Source organism: Pundamilia nyererei, unplaced genomic scaffold, assembly GCF_000239375.1.
Source record: "Pundamilia nyererei isolate P.nyererei 1_Seehausen unplaced genomic scaffold, PunNye1.0 scaffold00002, whole genome shotgun sequence".
In the NCBI taxonomy this organism is placed as follows: domain Eukaryota; kingdom Metazoa; phylum Chordata; class Actinopteri; order Cichliformes; family Cichlidae; genus Pundamilia; species Pundamilia nyererei.
This window is the reverse complement of record NW_005187403.1, coordinates 10,174,153-10,188,318: the sequence shown is the minus strand read 5'-3', so window position 1 is coordinate 10,188,318 and position 14,166 is coordinate 10,174,153. Positions and strand designations below refer to the sequence as shown.

Here is a 14,166-nt window from a genome sequence, read left to right as displayed (position 1 = left end):
CATATTATTATTATTATTATTATTATTATTATTATTATTATTGTTGTTGTTGTTGTTATAATAATATTTGGGGGGGAAAACAACTTTTAAATGACCCCTCACCCCACCTCCAGTACCATTACAGCCTACCACTGTGAGTGACTTTGATTTATGTGCTCAGTAAGCACTTTCTTTTACTCTGTGACTAACAATGCACTACTAAATTAGTGACTTCAAAAAAGGATCAGATGTTAGCCACATCCATCTTTTATATACAGTCTATATAAATGACTGAAAAAATGTCATACTTCTGTGACACGAGGTGAGCAAAGTTGATTAATTAATAACTCATTTGAAGCACAGTCAAATCATATCAAAGCTGCAGTAGGCAGAAATAAGAAAATAAAGACTCCACCATCATCCTGCAGATTACTATAAGCCCTTCAATTAAAAAACAAATAAATATAACATTTCAAACCCAACTTTCTGACATGAAAGTCTTCTCTTTAATCAGCTCCATCACCGTGTCTATTATTTATATTCACATTTTTATTCATATCATGAAATCACAGGAGTTGCCTTAAGGTGCTTTATATTGAAAGGTAAAGACTTTACAATGATAGAATACAGCCTTTTGTACTTTTTCTAATGCTTCATAATATTCAGCTGATCTAAGAAATGTGATTCCCTGAAGTCGCCCATAATTAACTAGATTTTCTAAAGCCTGAAATAGTGCACGGTCGTAGATCCCTGTTGGGCAACTTGTGTTAATTAAAAAAAATAAAAATAAAACAAAACATTGCCTACTTCAATTTTCACGAAGAGCCGGGAGAGCACTCAAACCGTGCAACCTCCAGTTCACACTGAATGCAATATCACAACAAATTACTGAGACAGTCGCAGCCTCATTCTTAGTGTTTTCATTCATTTCACAGACTAACAATTTATAATTGTTTTAAACAATTAGTCCTTATTCTAGATATTTCAGAAGCACCGTCTTGTGATGCAACATGGTCTATAAGTTTTATTTTAAATGCATATCACACTTTGTAGCTGTTTCACAGTAGTGTTTGAACTGACCGCACAGTGTGAGCTTTGGCCGATGTGCCGCTGTCTCTCTGTGACATTGTGGATTTGGTCCTGGTACCATTCTCGGGCCCGCTCCACCACTTCCAGGCCCGCCAGTAGGGAATCCTTCTCCTGCTCCAGCTCTTTCATTTGCTTCAACTGCGTGAGTTGAAATTGAAAAGCAGATGTAGGAGAGTGAAAAGAAAGAGGAAGAGAAAAGCTTGGTTAAGAACCTAAACCAAACTCGCCTGAAGTTAATTTCTGGATAGATTCCCCACTGAGACTCTAATGAATGAAAACATTTAAGTTTCGTGACATCAATAAGAGCGCTTTCGAATCAAGATGAAATCTAATCACTGATTTATTTTTATTTTTTTGCCAGTCCTTTCACAAGGGCATCCGCAGCACGCTCTTTTGTGCTGGCTGAGACAATGGCGCCACACCAATTGTGTGGGACTCTCTCCCATCATGAACAATGTTTAGAGGAGCAATCACCCCCAGCCCTATGGCAACCGCACAGCAACCTAAGAATGGGGTAAACAGCACTTCAGCTATGGCCACCCCAGTGTTTGTGAAAGAGAGACAGAGAGGAAGAGATGTGTGAGAGAAAAAGCATGTTTGTGTGTGTGTGTGTTTGCAGCCCAGCAAGGCTGCAATGAGTTGTGCTGACCAGGCTGTCCATGCAGCAAGCAGCCACAGTCAAGGCCTCACTGTTGGCATTCAGCCACCTGGTGTGTCATCTATGTCTATCTATCCACCCATGGCTCCATCCATCCAGCCAACCCTGCACAGCTCCCTACATTCCACAGATCATCGCTCATACACCAGTAAACATGCGGGAAACACTGCCTGACAACACACTAAAATCCTTCACCAAAACTCACTCTCACTCACACTAAAGTGAGAGTGTTCACAAATGAAGAGGAGAGGAGGGGGCCTCTGATAATGAAATGGTCGGAGGGGGGAGTCCATGTTTAGAATGAAGCACCAGTATCAAATCTCCCAAAGGGTGCAAAAAAGAGAAAATACTCACAGAAGAAGTAGAACAGCAAAAAGCTTAAAGGGTTATGGAAGACTTGTGCTTCCGTGCTGTCATGAATGCACACGAAAGCACAGATTTGATACCAAACTGATTCAAAGAACACAAGGTGTTTTCAAGCTAAAAGTGATAAAAACAAGGATATTTATGAAGACTTATTCTGATCATTTGATTAATTGGCAAGTCTCCTTTCCTGACATATTTAATATACCTGAATATTAAAGAAACTAAGGCAGGAAGTGCATACATTGGTGAAGAAATGGTTTAAAATGGCATGCTCTGTCAATCAGCTAACTCACATCATTTAGTTACATTTTCTTTAATTAATCAGACTTCTTAGAGACTTTTTTTTTTTTAAATCATAACCCAAAAAGTCAAACTTACACTCAAACTGTATCAAATCCTCACAATGGAGACACTGTAACCACCAAAAAAATCTTTGTTACTTTGTAACTTTCTCACAATTTTGGGCACAAAGAAAAACCTCATAAGTACAAATCATTAATTTCTACTGTCCATTTCAGCTCATACATCAAAAAGCTACTGGGAAATCTTTACTGACGCTGACACAATTAAATACCAATACAAAATCTTCAACAGTGTAACCTTTTCTTTACAAAACCATCTCACAGATAGTCAAAGAGGATAGAGGCTATCTCTCCCTCTCCTTCTCCATCCCTCTCGACCTACTCACCCAAAGGAAAAAGTGCAGGGCCTTGCTGCTGTAGAGGCTACTGCTGAGGGGGATGAAGACGGTAGTGTAGGCCGCCCACACAGCCGTTAAAGCTGGACCAGGCCTGCCAAGCGAGTCCTCTACTTCTACTAGGCCCCTGGGCCCGACTCGGCTCACTACCATCAGGGCAGCAGCGGGCCAAGCCGGCCTGGGGTGGGAGGGACAGAGGGGAGTAAGGGGAGGAGGAGGAAAGGGGCTGGGATAGAGGAAGAAGGAGGGGATCCGGTCAGTAAATTTCTCCAGACACAGAGGCCAGGGGAAAAAGAAAGACACGGAGACGCTGACAAAAACACGTAAAAGGAAGAGGGAGAAGAGGTGAGCTGGAAAGAGTAGAAAACGTTGAGGCAGGGGGAGAGAGCGAGAGCTGGACCAGAGGGTGGGAGGGGCGGAGTCAGAGGGGGAGGCAGGGGGGCAGAGGGATGGGAGGGGAATGTGTGGGCCAATAGGAGGTGAAGCAGAATAGAGCCTGCTCTGGAAATGTTTTCTAAACTTGTCAAAATAGATATTTGTCTGTTTTTCATTAAGTTTCCACACAGGCCTCAGTCTCTCTATGAAACTCCAGCACAAATAAAACAGTGAAAAGGGCCGCCTGCTAAACTACAATGTGTATATGGCTTAAGGGTCACTGCTTAACTTATCTTTGTTTTTCCAAACAGGCTTAAACATGTAACATTTTCCAGCTGGTCTGTTTATTCCCGTTTGCATGGTAACTTCATAAAAACCTGAAACGAATGTGTTTGTCTGCTTTTCATTCACCAACCATTCCGTAATCCACTCCATTGGAAATGGTATGCCTCCTCTGCTCTTCCCGGCTCCGCCCGTGTCGCCTTGAGCCGCCGGTAAATCCTGTAGCTGATTCACTTTGAGACCTCGGCAAACCTGATTTCACAACACCTAGACAAACGTGAAACAGACAGTTTCAGCATAGCAATGCAGTCTGGCGTGCACTCAGTTATTCCTGATGACAGTGGATTAAAAACACAATACACTGCGCTGTAAAAACATTTGAAAAAGTGACAATCTTGCACAGTAAAGTAAAAATACTCCTATTCTTTGCTGCACTATGACATACTTCTATAATTATTCTTCTTTTGGCTGCTCGCTTTAAGGGTCGCCACAATGGATCATCTGCCTCCATCTCACACTATCCTCAGCATCCTCCTCTGTCACACCAACACTCTGTTCCTCTTGAGCCACTCCTCATTTCTTTCTAGGAAACTTTCTTGTAAGTTTTTGTTGTCTTGAGCAATATCTCTTCAGGCTATTTGAAGGTCTTTCAAATCAAATGTTTTCTTTGGACACTGGCTGCTTTTTTCCAGTTATTTTAAAAGATTTTTTTAATTTATTTATTTAATTGTTTGTCATACTCTGATTTCCAAAGTACTTTCAGATGAAAAACGTCGCATTTGAGAATGCATGTTACTCTAACAGTTCACAAAGAGTAAGAAAATGCTTGAACTGATGTACAGTGGGGCAAAAAAGTATTTAGTCAGCCACCGATTGTGCAAGTTCCCCCACTTAAAATGATGACAGAGGTCAATAATTTGCACCAGAGGTACACTTCAACTGTGGGAGACAGAATGTGAAAAAAAAATCCATGAATTCACATGGTAGGATTTGTAAAGAATTTATTCGTAAATTAGGGTGGAAAATAAGTATTTGGTCACCTCAAACATGGAAAATCTCTGGCTCTCACAGACCTGTAACGTCTTCTGTAAGAAGCTTTTCTGTCCCCCACTCGTTACCTGTATGAATGGCACCTGTTTGAACTCATCATCTGTATAAAAGACACCTGTCCACAGCCTCAAACAGTCAGACTCCAAACTCCGCCATGGCCAAGACCAAAGAGCTTTCGAAGGACACCAGGAAAAGTATTGTAGACCTGCACCAGACTGGGAAGAGTGAATCTACAATAGGCAAGCAGCTTGGTGTGAAAAAATCAACTGTGGGAGCAATCATCAGAAAATGGAAGACATACAAGACCACTGATAATCTCCCACGATCTGGGGCTCCACGCAAGATCTCATCCCGTGGGGTCAAAAAATAATCATGAGAACGGTGAGCAAAGATCCCAGAACCACACGGGGGGACCTGGTGAATGACCTGCAGAGAGCTGGGACCAAAGTAACAAAGGTCACCATCAGTAACACACTACAACGGCAGGGAATGAAATCCCGCAGTGCCAGACGTGTTCCGCTGCTGAAGCCAGTGCATGTCCAGGCCCGTCTGAAGTTTGCCAGAGAGCACATGGATGATACAGCAGAGGATTGGGAGAATGTCATGTGGTCAGATGAAACCAAAGTAGAACTTTTTGGTATAAACTCAACTCGTTGTGTTTGGAGGAAGAAGAATACTGAGTTGCATCCCAAGAACACCATACCTACTGTGAAGCATGGGGGTGGAAACATCATGCTATGGGGCTGTTTTTCTGCCAAGGGGACAGGACGACTGATCCGTGTTAAGGACAGAATGAATGGGGCCATGTATCGTGAGATTGTGAGCCAAAACCTCCTTCCATCAGTGAGAACTTTGAAGATGAAACGAGGCTGGGTCTTCCAACATGACAATGATCCAAAACACACCGCCCGGGCAACAAAGGAGTAAGAAGCATTTGAAAGTCCTGGAGTGGCCTAGCCAGTCTCCAGACCTCAACCCCATAGAAAATCTGTGGCGGGAGTTGAAAGTCCGTGTTGCTCGGCGACAGCCCCAAAACATCACTGCTCTCGAGAAGATCTGCATGGAGGAATGGGCCAAAATACCAGCTACTGTGTGTGCAAACCTGGTAAAGACCTATAGTAGACGTTTGACCTCTGTTATTGCCAACAAAGGTTATGTTACAAAGTATTGAGTTGTATTTTTGTTATTGACCAAATACTTATTTTCCACCCTGATTTACAAATAAATTCTTTACAAATCCTACCATGTGGATTCATGGATTTGTTTTTCACATTCTGTCTCTCACAGTTGAAGTGTACCTCTGGTGCAAATTACTGACCTCTGTCATCATTTTAGGTGGGGGAACTTGCACAATCGGTGGCTGACTAAATACTTTTTTGCCCCACTGTATTTGGGCTGCCAGTTTTTACCACAGGAGGGAGCTGCACTCTGTAAATGTGCACTGATGCGGCAGCATTTCTATTTTCTGTTTTATTTTAAAGTGTGCATATGGTCATTGTCCCTTGTGTGAATGCTTATAGGGATGTAAAGCATCTGAGCTGTTTCCTGAGCCTTGTTGGTGCTTCTAAAGCCAGCAGTGTGCAGCACTTTAATGTTTAACAAGTGAAGGACTGACAGAAGACATCGGGTTAGGATTATTTCTTAAAAAAAAGGGAGAGACTTTGATTTCAGTCCAAGCAGGTGTAGATCTGCTTCCAGTTACTCTATAGATCTAACAAGGTTTCTCTGCAGTGACAGAGAAGCGGTTCAGGTTGCAAACTGGTTCCAGATTGTCTAATCCGTCACAATCTCTTCCCTTGAGGTGTATCACATTCTTTCACCAATGCTTGAATGTTTGTCTAACAGTAGCAAATTGCAAAACAGTGATGTCAAACTTTAGGCAGTCAAGCCCTTTTTTTTTTAAATACTGTTTCTACACTCCATTCAGACAGAGAGTTAATGAAACTCTTGCATCACTGACACTGAATCTGCACAGGCCTGCTTTTTTCCGCATGAATAATAATCAGGAATCAGTGAGTGAATCAATAAAGAATCAAAGCTGTGAACTGATTCGACAGCAGCGCTGGTATCAGTCTAATCTAATTAAAAATCATCCTTATTCTTTTGCCCACATCTACTTTAATTCTTCTCCTGGCCTCTATACCTATGAATGTGGAGTTAAGTGAATGTTTTCCTCTTTCCAAGATCATGCTGTCACAGCTGAAGTACATGCAGGTTCTCGTTAAGTGGGCACTATCTCCAAACTATTCAAAATCTATATGTACCACATCTCAGTGGTACTCTGTGGTATTTTATCATCATCAGATTTTTAGATTAGAGTGCACAGCTTTCACTAAACCAGGAGACAGAGAAAGACAGAGTGAGTGTCTGGGATATGTGATGAAGTTCACAGCGTTGAGGAGGATTTCACTGCTGCCGTGATTCAGAAAGTCCTGGCCTGTGTGCTGTAATCTGGACTAATCCAACAGGGTTTGGCTGCATGTGAGAGATTACAGCATGAACACTGCTGGTCAGTCTGTATTATGCCCCAAAGTGTGCGGACACATAAGCTGCACACTCTTGCTTTGATGCTTTAATATTTCTGCCATTAATGCGCCATTATATCAGCATGCAAACTTTTGCTGATTTTGGAATCCGGATCGTAGTCAGCACCTAAATCCAGTTCATCCCAGAGGTGGGGTCACAAAGCTGGAAGAACAATGCTGTTTAAAATGTAAGGGTTTCCCTCGATTTCATTTAATCACAGCGCCACAAAAGACAAAAAGCAGAATAGACATACGTGAGTCTTTGCATCTGAGCATGAGTGAAAATCAGAATTCACACTGTTCTCAAATGGTATATGCAACTAAAGCCCTGAGGGCTCTTATTGTAGCTCCGCACAGGCCTGAGTGTACAGATATGATGCAAACTCGAACAGACTCAAGCTGAGTGTATGTGACTATATGAAAGGGCAAAAAAGAACTGTCATTCCATATATGACAGCATGTATATATTTAAGAACTTCACCACAGTAGTGGTGTAAGACCAGAAAGCTAAATACTGAAGACTCAAATGAAACTCTAAATCTCTGTAGTTTCTAACATAATCTCTGACCTATTTTAGGGTTAACGATGGCAATTATTCAACTAAGCACTCGTGACTGCAGCAGACCCTCTGTTTAAGCCATGACATAATGCCATAACGTGCTATCAAAATCCCAGAGACTGTTACTGGACTCTCTTCAATGTTCCCTTTTTTCACATGTGAAAAACCCCAGCTGAATAACAAACAGTGACTTGCAAGAAACTCTGAAGATATTGTGCACTTGTGTGGACATCACGGTTCAGTAGCCCCAGTCAAATTATAATAGGGGAATGAAGAGCGTAGGACTGCAGTGGACATATCAGCTCAGGTTATGCATGCAATGTAAGGACTCATCACAGAAATTTAGTGTCATTACTTCTGAGCCCTGGTGTTCTTAATTAGCAGCTTCTCAGATGCAGATTAGATGCTTTAGTTTTGTAACAATAAAAATCGATTTAGTTAATGCGCCCCCCAAAATATCTGCGAGCACATTAATAAATTATTGTTAATTTTGGTTAAGAAATGCCAGAAATGTCTTTGTTTTACAGACCTCAGATCAATCTCTGCCAGTCAGACTAATTTAAAGCCATCATACTGGACTTTGATAATTATGTCTGGCATTTATTAGTAAGTTATTAACATTTTGAAAGATTCATCGCTCTGGCTAGAAATTTCTGAGGTCGCGGAATTTCATATAATTACATGAAAGCAGCATATTGTGAGTCTTTGCATCTGAGCATGAGTAACAGATCCATAACTGAGAAAATATGGATCTGTTTTCAGTGAGCAGTTAAGAGTTGCTGTTATAAATGATGACATAATGAGTCCCCTCACACACTTGCAGTTTTCTAGTGGCACTTACTTGGTCTCTGGAGCTGTGGAGACTCCAATGCCAGCGACTCAATGGACCTGCCCCTGCTCTGCTGGTGCTGTGCCGGGTTGGTAACATGGCTCGTGTCGGTGCGGTAACACCCACCCTCTGGAGCGACGGGAATCCGCTCCAAACTCCGCCCGGGTCTATCGAGGCCCGCGCTGTACCGCGCCGGTCCACACGCCGGGTACCCGGACCCTTCCTCCGGCCTGGCCCGGTTGTGCTGAGGGGGTGCCCGGTGCTGCTGGGTGTTCGTTACGTTACTCGGCCCCAGCGGGCGGACCTTGTTCTCAACCCGAGTCCCGACATTGCATTTGGACAGTGGTGTTAGTTTGTGGTGCTGCTTCGGAGCCTGCTGCGGGTGCACGGCCGCCTGGGCCTTGAAGTTGGAGCTGTTCTCCGGGTTGAACATGGAGTACCGGAGCCCGGCAACAAAGCGCTCAAAAGTGAGGCAGCCATGCGGTGGTGTGACCCTCCTGAGGCAGCCCAGCACTCCGCCTGGCAGGTCCCGAGTGTCTGCGCCCTGCCAGCGGCTCTCGATCTCTGAGATATGGACGTAGCCCCGACCACCGTCATCCAAAATGTCAAAGAGGGTCCTCAGGCTGTGCAGAAAGGCTTTGGGCAAACCATCTGTTGAATACTCACTTTCTTTGGGCTGCATTTTGGCAGTTTTAAAGCCGTCCGCGGGTCCCCGAAACACCTCTTTCCTCGAACCAGCTCTGCCGTAAATCACTGAAGTCCCGTTCAGCTTGCAGCTCTGGTCAGTCGCGATCAGAGCCATGAAGGTATTGATAGTCCCCAGCTAATCAGTCAAAAACACACTACACGGGTTGCCTAACTGCGTGTAAACGCAAAGATGAAGATACAGAGTGTAAAATAAATTCCCGCTTACTTACTGAGCAAGAAAACATATATGTTCATTAACTTTTATCCCCCAAAACGCCTCCGCTGTATATATTTCGGGAATAACTACCTCCGCCGCTTTGAGATCCATACTTTCCTTTTTCTGCCCAGGACCGCCCTTCAAACGGTTGTGCGCGAGCATCCCGGGACCAGCCATTGGCCGCGGTGTGCACGAGCTCCGCGCTCATTGGCTCTGACCTTAGGTAGGCTCCAGTTTGAGTTGTGCTTTTGTTATTACTAAAGCTGCGCAGACGTTATTCATAAAGCCTGGATATAATTACATACAGGGCGTTTTTAAATAAAAAAGACGTGCAAACTTTCACCTTACACACGTCATATCCGATACAGAACCCCTTTGTTTAACATTAAATACCTTTAAACGTACAAGTTAAATAAAATAGGCTGTTGATATATGTTTCCTATATCTCAATTTAATAGTCATTTAGGATTTATCTCTTTGTCTGCATTAAACTGACTAACACATGCCGACTGTGTATAAAAAATTACTTCTGTGCTCCATAAAGAAGTCTAGCAGGCAAAAATAAAGGCAAGTATTCTACAAGACAGTAGAAAGTTGCTTGTTGCAGGTATTCAAGTTATCTCCTCATCATTCTGGTGCCTGCATGCATGGTCTAGATATTCATTGCAGGCAGCAGTGCCAAGTATTGCAATAAAAGTATTTGCTCTCTTCCTGGTTTCTTAATTTTTGTTTTGCATATTTGTCACATTAACATGTTTTAATCATTCAATATTTTTGATATTAGACAAAGAAAGCCAGAATAAATACAAATGCTGTTTTTAAATGATGATTTAAAAGTCTTGATATGTGTCCCCTAAACCTAATAAATGGTTGTGCCGACCTTGGCAACAAGAACTGCAATCAAGCATTTGCAATATCTGGAAACATGTCTCTGCATCACTGTGGAGGAAATTGGCTCATACTTCTTTGCAGAATTGTAGAGTTTTGGAGCATAAACAGTCTGTTTAAGGTCATGCTAAAGTATGTCAATTTGATTTAAGTCCAAATTTTCACTATGCCACTACAAAACCTTTATTTTATTTATTTATTTTATTAATTCAGAGGTGGACTTGCTAGCATCTTTTCAGATTATTGTCCCGTGATGACCAGTCATTCTATTTCAGAATTTGTTTGGTAGAGAACAGAGTTCATGTTTTCATCAAATATGCCTTTGTTTAGGTCCTGAAGCAACAATGCAGCCCCAGACCATCACACTACCACCACCATGTTGCTGCATTGCTCTTTTTATGTTTTATGAAATGCTGTTTTAGTTTTATGCCAGATGTGATGCAACACAAATCTTCCAAAATTATTATTATTATTATTTTTATCTCCATTCTACAGAATATTTTCCCAAAAGGCCTGGGGATCATCAGAATGGGTTTTTTTTTATGTGAGACGATCCTTTGTGTTCTTGACAAACAGCCATATTCTGAATTATCTGCAAACCAGAGCGAGAGAGAGTGGAATTGGGCAAATACACTCAAAAGGTAATAAAGGTGTGGATAACTGTTTCAAAATCTTTTGGTGTCAAAGCAGGTTTTAATTTAGTCATGGTTCTCATTTGGTAAAAGCTTCCCATAACAAAATTTCCAGATTTAATTTAAAAGACAAGGAAATCTACATTAAAAAAAAACATTTTTCACTACAGTTTGTCCACATCTGGATAAAAAACAATCCAAGCTGAATAGAAAAACTTCAGTTTTTCAGTTCATTAGCTGAAGGATTTTTTTTTTTTGCCATTCAGGATTTCAAACCACCCAAACAGTCAAATATGTTCCTAATGGAGTGGTCACTGTTTAGGTGTGGCAGATAGATAGAAATGTGTGTCATCTGCAAAACAGTGATTGTCAATTTTGTGTTTTTGAAAGATGAAGCCAAGGAGGTAACACATATCATGAAAAAAAGAGGACCTAAAACGGATCCTTGAGGGATACCAAGGTTAACGGAAGCTGGGGATAAGGGTTTCCCACATGAACAGAAAAGGTCTATATTTTTCAAATATGAGGAAAACCCACGTAAAACGTGACCCTGTAGACTGACCACAAGCACCAAATGTTTTAAAAGAATGTTATGGTTGATTGAGGTCCATCAACACTAAAATGGCACAAGAACCGTTCTCATCAGATAAAAGATTATTGTTATAATCTTTTATAACAATAAAAGATTATAAAAAAAAATAAAAGAACCTTTAACAGGGGAGATTCTGTCAGTATGTAAATAGGAATTGATAGTAACCTGATTTAAAGGCTGACCTTTAAATCAGGTTACAGGGTGTGCTATGCATCTTTACGACTTCCTTCATCATACATCAGCTTAAATATTATGTAACATGCATTATGACAAGGTTTTCTTTCAGCGAGTTGACTCAGTCTTTATATCCAATGTTTACACAGAGTCGAAACACATCTTTTCTGACACTTTTCCTCCCACTTTAGCAGTGAGTAACATGGAAAAACTGTGTGCACAGATGTATGTTTATCTCGGACCTGCCCAGGCTTGAACTTTCCTTACCATTGTCATCAACACAGGGTGAACCGGTGATTTACCTGAAACATGCCGTGTCCTAAAGAATGTCTTGTAATTACCACCTAATGCTTACTTTACAGTTATTTTTCCTGTTGGTCCAGATTTTAAATTGCACGCTTTCCTTGCCTCATGTACCAAATGCACAGTCAGGACACATAATCAATACCACCCCCTGCCCCTCCAGTGCACGTCAATCACACACCAGTTCTTCTTCTTAACACATCGATTTCTGTGGATTGATCGCCACTGCAGGCCACAAAAAAAGAGCCAAAAAATTAAAGAGGTTTTGATTTTTCCACTGTGGGGCCAAGATCGTTTTTAGGATTTTTTTGCATCCCTGGCTCAATTTTTATGTAACCATTGAAAGAGAGTGAAAGAAATAGGAGAGACGGATGCACTGTCCAGCTACAGCTCAGCGTAATCGCTCACAGGGTCAGACAACTGAGCGCTTACTCCTGCTCTCCCCCATCTCTCCCTCTCATGTTGTCATGCACGTGCCAGACACACAGACAGACTCGAACCAACAAACACTGGGCATTGTTAATCATGCCAGGTTTTGCTGAGGGTGCCCCGAAAGGCCAGTCCATAATGCTGTTTAAGGTTTTGGGGGGGGTTTGTGGTCATGTACTGATCCTTTGCTTCACTGGCCAGTCAGTCCTCTCATGTAACACTCTCTCTCCTCTCATTATCTCCTGTTTGCTCTGATTCTCAAAGTCTTCCCCTTCAGCAGTATCGGTGTGCATGTGACAAAGGATTTGAGAGCTTATTCAGTACATGATGCATGATTTTTTTTTTTTTTTTTTGGAAAGACACAAAGAGACTTCAAAACCTTCAAATGCTGGAGGTGTTAAATCAAATCTGAAATATTGTGGGAGGAAGAGAGCGAGAGGAATTAAAAGAGTGGGGGTTGACTCAAGCTGAGCAGCAGGAAAAATAAAAGGAATATTATACCGAAGCCAAAATGGTTCATTATTCAGATTTTCATTTACTATGAGAATCTCCCATATCCGCTGTCTCTCTCAAACGTGCTTTCCACATCTCTGGTTTGAGTTTGTGTTTCCAGCTCTCAGAATAATTCTCTATATTTCGAAGGCTTGAACTTTGGATTTTTCATTCACTTAAGGTATTAAAAGTATGCTTGAAAGACTCTATTGTTTCAATGGGTTGCACTGCATGGTTCAGAATTTACACTACTAATGCCTTATTGTGCAAATAAGTCTGGAGAAAACAGCCAGACTGCTCATGTTTGCGTCCACTAAATCCCATATTGATAGAATACCATCTTTGTGAATATTTATGGTCCCCAGTTTCGAGGTATCCTTGTAATCTTAAAATAATGCAGTCTCAGTAATGCAGGATTTGCAGTATTTAGTTGGTTGTTATATAAATAGCTCGAGTCTATTCATATTTACATTCGATTTTGTTTTGCATCTGGCATGACAATGCAAGTCTTCTTTTTGCATGAAAGTAGCCTAATAGCCAACAGCAGTCTTCTGCTGCTGTTGTCCATCTACAATAGCTTAAAGAAGCCTGGTCATTTTCCTCTGACCTCTGGTATTAATAAGCCATTTTCTCATTTTCAGACCATTCTCTGTGAACCTTAGAGATGGCTGAGTGGGGAAATCCCAGCAGTTTCTAAAACACTCAGACGCTTCTGGCACCAACAACCACGCCACATTTAAAATCACTTAAGTCTCCTTTCTTCCTCAATCTGATGCGTGGACGTGTGAAATGAATGCAATGTATGAAATAAATGTTTGGTTCTGGTACTGTATATTTTAAATAGTGGCCGTATAGTTTAAATACTGAAAAACAGAATACTTTGTAATTTTTACATATTATTGAAGAAAATATTACAAGGTTATTAGCAGAATAGAGTTAAAGCAAAAACTTCCAAAGGAAAAACACTGAATTCTTCTCAGTCTGTCATAATGCAGACAAAAAAGGTAACCTAAAGACTCTATTACAGCACACCTGAACCATTAGACGTCCAGGGGCTGAAAGCTAAATGTTGTCAGGATTAATATGCTGCTACTCTGAGAAAGCAAGGATTTAAAAGGAATAACTGTCCCCACATGATTTACTCTGTGTAGTTCAGGCACATGTTTAAATAAAAGGTTAGTAACTTGCTTGTCATTTACTGGTTTGGCCCACCAGAGAGTCCAATACGCAGCTCTACACCATTAGCTTTACAGTAACAAGTAGAAGCTGGTTTTGGAAGTGCACTGTTAATTCTGTTGCACGACAAGCCAACACATCCAAATATTAATACAGGGTTCATATAC

At 41.4% G+C, this 14,166-nt stretch overlaps 1 protein-coding gene across 2 annotated transcripts in view; it reads right to left on the bottom strand.

The window, feature by feature from the left end:
• sapcd2 (suppressor APC domain containing 2) overlaps positions 1–9,508 on the bottom strand; it is a 13,918-nt gene extending 4,410 nt beyond the window's left edge. Inside the window, exons 1-3 of one of the 2 annotated variants that reach the window (XM_005720488.1) lie at positions 8,422–9,508; positions 3,580–3,713; positions 1,060–1,206 (exon numbers count right to left, since the gene is read on the bottom strand). In XM_005720488.1, the coding sequence (XP_005720545.1) occupies positions 1,060–1,206; positions 3,580–3,713; positions 8,422–9,211 (1,071 nt within the window). In that variant the 5' untranslated portion in view covers positions 9,212–9,508. The remainder of the gene's footprint in view (positions 1–1,059; positions 1,207–3,579; positions 3,714–8,421) is intronic. The other variant, XM_005720487.1, reaches the window with a different exon arrangement.
• Between the last annotated feature and the right edge of the window lie 4,658 nt (positions 9,509–14,166).